Below are 7,382 nucleotides of genomic sequence, written 5' to 3' on the forward strand. Positions count from 1 at the left end.
TATTCATCAGTTTTGGTTTAAACCCCACTGCCAAACCACCCTGAAAGCATCTCTTTGTAGGTTTTAAAAATGGAATGCTAATGGATGGGATTCTCTCCTCATGTCAGACATTTTGTCACAGCTCTTATTCTTTGTGGGTATTTTCTCTGCATGTCAAGAATTTGAGTCCATTCCCTAATGTCACCTGGAATGAAGTTAGCTCTTGCTAATTAAAGTTGGCTTCAAGCAATCTCCTTTTTTTAATGCATTGGGAGAAGTGAAAGTGGCCAGGAAGTTTAAATTTTCCAATTAGTATGTGCTGCTTCTAAGAAGGTAACACAGAGATGCTCTCTGCTGTCTTGTACGTATTTCCTCTCTATTTTCTACAAAGAGAAGGTGCCTCTGGCCAGCAGGATGACTATTCTGTTTCTAACATAAAGGAATCCCTTTAGATTGGGCAGCCATCCCCTGGTTCTGCAGTACAGTGGGACCCACCTCTGCAGCCTGAGGGGATGTTTTCACCATGTCCTGTGCATTTTGCTTTGGGATCTACAGAAAGCTTAAGGGATGAACCACAGGTGACCTGTGAGTCACTGGAACAGTACATGACAAAAAAACCCTGGCCCCACTGATATCTAATTAATGATACCAACTACTGTAATCTTGGTGTGATCATGTCTCATGTGAGCAGGGAGTGTGCACAGGAGGGAGACATTTGGCAGGGCATTAAAATACTTTTAAGAAGCTCAGGTGGGTGCAGTGTTTCAAATCTAAATGCTCAGACTTAAGATAATTTATCTTGTTTCATATGGACACTTGGGGCTTTTGGGTTTCTTTTGAAATGAGTGTTTATGAAAGTTAACTTATCTTTGTACATCCCAGCCAGAAAACATGCAACAGAAATGGAACGAAGATCTGGTTTGGTTTTGTTACAGTTACATCAGGCCTGCACTGCTAAAAGTAATGATTTTTCCTCAAAAATTAGTAATAGCAAATTACAATTTGAGTAGCTGGGATGACAGTGTAGCATCACAGATGTTGCCTCCACAAACTACTCTCTCCTCTTCTCTAAGTTTATGACTGTGAGACAAAAAAACCCGTTACCCAGTCAAGATCCTTGTCACCTGGATATCTTCCCTCTAAAAACACAGGCACCTCCTGTGAGTCTTTTACTTTGTGTTCTAAGTCATGTGCCAAGAACATGATGTCATAATACAAAGCTTTTCCTTCCAGTACTTTTATTGTTTCTTGAAATATTTGGGACCCCTTTATAAAAGCACAAGAGACTTCATTTCCATACACATGAAAATAAGTCAAATTCAGTTACTAAACAGTATTTCTTCAACAGTAAAAAAATAAAAGCAATTTAAAAAAAAATCTTAACTTCTCTGCTGGCTTTGCAGTTTAACAAGGCACCATTAGTCCCCTCCCTCTTATTTCACTGACTGCTTCCAGCCAAGGGCTCAAGGGCCTGTAACTTATAACTTATTTACACTTAAAGTAGCATTAGAACGTAGCATTAGAATGTTCCCCGCTTCTTGCAGCAAGAGAATGAAGCTATTTTACCCCCTTAATGCCAAAGCTGCTCAGGTACCAGCCAGGTGAGTAGTCAAAGACAGGCTTCCTGTAAAATCACCTCAATCCTAGTGTCATTTTATTAAAAATAACATTTTTCAATACTTAAAAGCTAAATTAGGTAGCTGGCTACCAGGCAGCCATCACCCATGCTACTGGAACTACTGTTAGAGCACAGGGAGAGTTAAGATTAAGAGCAAGCAGCAGTTGCATTACTGGGTGGCATTACAGGGGCAGTACTATTTGTCTCTTGTGCCTTAGCAGCATTTTCCAGGATTTTCTTTTTCCATTCTTCATAGTCCTGCTTTGTTTCAGTCTTTGGCCGTTTATGTGGCTTCTCCTCATCATCTTCAGATCCTGGGAGGAAACAAGAAAGTCCATGACAGGCCATCATGGGCCACGTGTTGGTGGGAATAACTGTGGCAGTGAGCACAGACACAGGCAGGGAGTCTGTCCCTGTGTTATCTAATCCCATGGTTTGCTGCTCCTCTCACCTGCTGGAACAGTCTCCTCTTTACCTTTGTGTCTGAACAGAACAGTTATCCTTAATTCTACTAGGATTACTCAGTATAAATTTCATTATCCTTCTGCCAGGTTCTCTCCATCCTTCCATAGCCAATGGATGCAGGATGGAGTGAGCTGCTGTGAACCTGAGATTATGGCCTATCCCACCACTAAAATACTGACCAGCTCAGGACTACTCTGGTGAGGTAATTTTCATTCCTAGCTGAGCACAACTTACCATCTTCCTGCTCACAGTGCTCCAGGCAGGCCTGCAGGCTTTCAGGTGTCTCTGCAGCCAGTGGAACATCTTCTTCTAAAAAAAATAAGTAAGTTGCTTTACTTCTGAGTGGTGTTTGGGGCCCCGAGGGTGGCCTACATGTAATTCCTAGATAGCAGTGCCACCTTCCAAAAATAATGTCACCCAGTCAGAGCAGGTCCAGACTGATGCTCAAGCTCTACATGCAGAGGTGCCAGTACACTTGAAGGGTTGCATGGACTGACTGAATGCTTTAATTAGGTTGCTAATTAGCAGCAAACTGCTGCTGCATTTGTATCTACATTGATCCACCATGTTCATTGCCCAAAATCTACCCCTCTAGATTACTCTGGTGGGATTATCAGTTATTTTTTCCCCTTCTATTCCATTTCCACAGTTTGTATTATAGATACCCACAACATGCACGGGGCTGTCAATGTGTACAGATACATGATCTTCCCTGCACTGGTACAGAAACTCCCAGCTGCCTTTAGCTGCTTTAGTGGTGGGGTAAGGTTTGGGTTTTTATAGGGCACTGTACTGTGGGAAGGTCCGTGCCTGGGAGAGAGCAGCAGCTTTTGGTTTAGGTTCAGGCAGCACGTTCCACAAAACTTCAGGATATGAAGCATGAAGATAGGGTGAAGAAGGGTTACTCTCAGTGGGAAAGTCAGAGTGAAAGCCTGGGAAAGGAAAAAAGAAGAGAAGTAAAAAGCAGGAGAAATAAGGACAGGAGGGTGTGGATCATATTTTAGTCTTTTTCCTCCAAACAAAAGCAGTGGAGAGAACTGCAAGCTTAACCACAGGTGAGAATGGTTCCTCAGGTCTGCTCACTGTATGTGGAGAGATGGTGTCATGGAATGGCTCAGTTATTACCAGAAGAGCAAAGCTTATGCTTGTTAATGCTGCAGTGGGGAAAGGAAAGCACAGAAGTGAGTCAGTCAGAGCATGATGTTTGTGTTAAAATGTGTCATGTTGCCATGTTAACAGGATGCAGAAAGCAAGAAGGAGGAATCCAAGATGGGTCAGGTAGTATGGGAGAAGCAGGGAAGAAACTGCAGCAGCAGACACTGTAAGGAGCAGAGAAGAGAGGAAAATACTTATTTTTGGCCTTTCCGCATGCTAAGCTATTGTGACTTCCCCAGAAACAATGACTGTGAGTGGGAACTGGGCTGCAGGAAACATGATGAAATGGGTTGGGCAGATCTGGCTGAAAGGGGACAGCTAGAAGTGATCAGAATGAAATTATCAGTGGAATAGGATGGGGAACTGTGAGGCCATGGGATGGGTGTGCTGTCTTACAGGGATAAAGGCAAAGACTTACTCCTGAGGTGCTGGCTTATCTTCTCCAGCTGATTGCACAGCCGGTCAAATATTGCTCTTTTCACTCCAGATGTAGCCACCATTTTAGTTTTGTCCACTTTCAGCTTCAAACACCTACAAGAGAGAGTTGTTACCTCTGTAGAAAGCAACACTCCAGCAACTATCACTTATGTGAGGTGATAATTGCTGTACCAACACTGCCTGTGAGAATGAGAAAGGCAGGCCTGTGTTTTTGTCCTACCTATCCTTGTCTCACCCAGAAATTTGCTTAAAAAAACAGACCCCTACAGTACTCAGTCAATACAGCTCAGGAATTGAAACTCAGGGTGAGTTCAAGTTACATAAGGAAATTGTATTAGGAAAAAGTATTTTTCAAATTTACAGGGAACCAGGACAAAGTCCCACTACTGCAAAAAGCTGAATGAGACCCCTGTGTCAAAAGAACCTTTTTCAGGAGCTGTGCAGCTACACAGTCCCTGCGCTGCTAAGATTACAAAGTGTAATGCTGAGGAAGATCGTTGCACACAAGCCAATTCTTGCCAAGTGCTGGCTGAGTCACACAGCTCTTCCTGATCTGGGCCTACAGCTGTCAGAGCCATCTTCAAAGGCAGAGCACCCTGAGGATGTGATGGTGTAGGCTCAGGGCTTTTCCTTCTCCAGAACAGCTGTTTCTCGGTGCTCAGAAGCGAGCTGGCAACCATTCTTACACCTTGAGCTGTATTTCACCAAAATCCATGTAACTTTCTGCTTTGTGTAATGTAGGTTGGAGACTTCACTGCAAAGAAAGACCTGGTTTGCTACAGCTGTCCCTATTTTCAGGAGCAGGGTAGCAGCATATGCTAAGCAGGACCCTAGATGAAGCAGCTGCTTAGATTGTTCAGTGTGTCACCAGGCATTTCAGCCTGAAGAAGATCCCCCAGCTACACTCACCTGCATGCAGTGAATAGTGAAGCTGTTAAAAAAAGTGGTTTTGAGAAATCAAGGTCCATCCTCTGTGCTTCAGAAAGGCTGGATTCATACCTAGAGAACAGCAAGGGATAATTGGACACTGCATTTGCCTCAAATGAAGCTGCTGAAATACATCTGTCATGTGGGACTCAGCAGTTGAATGGGTCTGATGGACCACTTGGTCCTTTGCAACCCAGTCAAGCAGAAACAGCTGCTACTGGCTGAGAAGAGCAAAAGACACCAGGAAAAAGAAGGGGATTGGGATGACCTCCTCTTTTTGAATTAAAGGTATTTTAAATTGGGGATCTGGATGGAGGCATGTCAGTAAAATCTGTTTCTTGTGCTCCCCATCCACACAGTACTTTTAGCTCTACACTACACCTAAAAATTACAACGAGATGCTTTGCATAAATCCATCCTACAAGAGAGGGCAGCATTATAGTTTCTTGTATGCTGCACAGATGTGTATGTTACACAGATGGAGGCTTAAAAATGGAAAACGACATAGTGAATGTGCAGCACTGAAGAATTTAACTTTTTATTGTTCCACCTGTCCCCAGGCTATTTTTTTCCAGTTTGTAAGAAGCATCAACAAGCATGCCCAGCCTTTATTCATTGACCTAGCAGCATTTAAATGTGCTATAAGGGTTACAGCACAGCAGAACAGAGCCCTTCAGGGACTGCTCTGGTTAAAGTAGATATTATGGAACAGAAAATTTTAGTTAACTCTCTTGAATCCACTGAAGTGTTCTACCTATTTGTTTTGCAGGTAATGTGCATTTTAAGAGATCTGTGTCTCCAGAAGGGAGGATTTCTCTCTACTGAGCATTACTTCTGAACTGTGCTGTGATCAGCAGTTAAATGGATGACACTCTGATGCTAAGGACAAATATGGGGACTAAGAGTGCTGTATTTTTTACACTATTCCCAGCTGAACAGTCAGACAATGACTTACTGAGATTCACAGACTAAGTCTTTCTTTCATGTATTCTAAAAAGTGGCCTGGATCATGGCTGAATTGGCAGTGCTAAGAACTCACCTCACTGCTCCAGTCAGTGAGGAATATCTGCCCCTTCCAAACATCAAGCTCTTTACACATCTAGTGAACAAAGAATCTTACTAGAGTTTACCACGAGAGCTTCCTCACCTCTGAAGTATTTCTGCAGCCATGTTCACTGCCTCTGTGCAGCAAAATTGCACAGCCAAGTCTCGCATTCCCAGCCTGGGGTTCACCTCCAGCAAGCACTCCAAGGACTTCATAGAGTTCTGGTAGGTGTTCTTGTTCAACCCGGAGAGTTTAACACAGTAGCTCTTTCAAGAAGACAAACCCCAAGAATTAGCAAGATTCCTTCCTGACATCTTAATCAGGCAATCAACACAACACCATAAAGTTCAATTGCTACATTAAACAAATTTGTGCAATGAATAATGCACATTTTGACTGCACACAGAAAGATTAACCACCTAGGAATGCCACAGCTTTTAACACAGTGATATCTTTAGACCATTTCACTGGAAACAAGGTTTGATATTTCCATATAATGTGACGTGTCCCTTTTATCACAACATGGTTAAAAACAAGGATTAGCAAAATCTGGGCAATTTGAAGACATGCGCATCACCTTCCTGCTACTCCTCATGGGGTCAGGTCCAATTAAATTCTCCTCTGTCTGTAAACGGACAACGATGAACATCTTGTGCCAGGCATTATTTTGGCAGGTTTGCAGGTGGAGGTTTATGGTACCTCTACAGAGAGGGATTCCTTGGAGCCCCTGCTTCCCTCCCACAGTAAAAGGGATAGATCTTATATTTAACATTCCTGCTAGTAATTTATTTGTTACCGAAAGAGCTGAAATTATACCAAAGCAAACTCAACTTGAGAAGTGACTATGACATTGATCTCAATTTGCCGTTTCAAATTCTGAACAGTGAAAGCTCTAACGCTGTGTCTAGCAGCACACTAGTAAGTCAATTATTATTTCCCTTTCCTGCTCCCAGCATACACTTCACAGAACAATGATTTCAGTGGACTAACACAGAATGCACTGACAGCCACCACATCTTACTTTGTCAATCGGTTGTTTCATGAAACTCGCCGCCAGGTCCAGGCACATCACAGCGCTGCTCGTCGCCGTCATTTGAGCCATTAACCCCGTGCACTTGACCTGGGACAGCCGCAGATACTCCTCAGCTTTCCTGCAAAACACAAAGCCCTCGTTAACAGGTACGAGACAGTAAGAATGTGCGGAGGTTTCTCCGCCCAGCTCCCCGGCTGCAGCACACGCTCGGGGACCAGGCGGTGTGTTCTCTGGTGATGTGCAGCGGGACAGCACTGCAGGGTCAGCCACGTTCCACCGACCCCGCCTGCCTTGGGGTCCGCGGCTCCACCACACCCACAACCGGACAGCGCTGTGCGGGGGTGCGGAGCCGGGGGGAGACGGCGCAGAGCGTGTCCCTGATCCCCGCGGTGTCTGTCCTGCTATCCCTGATCCCCGCGGTGTGTATCCCGGTGTCCCAGATCCCCGCGGTGTGTGTCCCCCGCTATCCCAGATCCCCGCGGTGTGTGTCCCGCTATCCCTGATCCCCGCGGTGTGTGCCCCGGTGTCCCTGATCCCCGCGGTGTGTGTCCCGGTGTCCCGCACCCCGCGGTACCCGAGCAGGGCGGTGCCGTGCAGCCCCAGCCTGGCCGCCATGTCCCTCACGGCCCCGCGCTCCATGGCCCACCGCGCGCTGCCCCGCGCGCGCCGCCCCGCGACTGGCCGAGCGGGCCGTCAATCACCGGCCCCTCCGGCCAATCGGA

The 7,382-nt window shown here is 45.4% G+C and overlaps 1 protein-coding gene across 3 annotated transcripts; it reads right to left on the reverse strand.

Annotated features, from left to right (window-relative positions):
• Positions 1–1,186: 1,186 nt before the first annotated feature.
• Positions 1,187–7,325, reverse strand: ORC6 (origin recognition complex subunit 6). 3 transcript variants are annotated; one of them, XM_051805902.1, is made up of 8 exons: positions 7,235–7,325; positions 6,649–6,778; positions 5,730–5,893; positions 4,565–4,654; positions 3,636–3,748; positions 2,873–2,994; positions 2,297–2,368; positions 1,187–1,911 (listed from the first exon to the last, which is right to left on the reverse strand). In XM_051805902.1, exons 1-8 carry the CDS (start codon positions 7,297–7,299, stop codon positions 1,780–1,782), a joined length of 888 nt encoding a protein of 295 aa, XP_051661862.1. In that variant the 5' UTR covers positions 7,300–7,325; the 3' UTR covers positions 1,187–1,779. The 3 variants fall into 3 exon arrangements, with proteins under 3 accessions (XP_051661862.1, XP_051661861.1, XP_051661863.1); XM_051805901.1 differs by having other exon boundaries at positions 2,297–2,371; XM_051805903.1 differs by lacking the exon at positions 2,873–2,994 and having other exon boundaries at positions 2,297–2,371.
• Positions 7,326–7,382: the final 57 nt, after the last annotated feature.

This window comes from Manacus candei, unplaced genomic scaffold (genome assembly GCF_025592945.1).
Source record: "Manacus candei isolate 608988 ecotype Guabito, Panama unplaced genomic scaffold, ASM2559294v1 h1tg000065l, whole genome shotgun sequence".
NCBI classification, from domain to species: domain Eukaryota; kingdom Metazoa; phylum Chordata; class Aves; order Passeriformes; family Pipridae; genus Manacus; species Manacus candei.

Bases quoted from the DNA above. Each gene is read 5' to 3' on its own strand.
- ORC6 (XM_051805901.1), bottom strand. From the start codon at position 7,299: ATGGAGCGCGGGGCCGTGAGGGACATGGCGGCCAGGCTGGGGCTGCAC. The intron at 5,894-6,648 runs GTAAGATGTGGT...TCTTCTTGAAAG, and splicing joins TGAAACAACCGATTGACAAA to AGCTACTGTGTTAAACTCTC. The intron at 1,912-2,296 runs GTAAGTTGTGCT...GTTTCCTCCCAG, and splicing joins GCACTGTGAGCAGGAAGATG to GATCTGAAGATGATGAGGAG.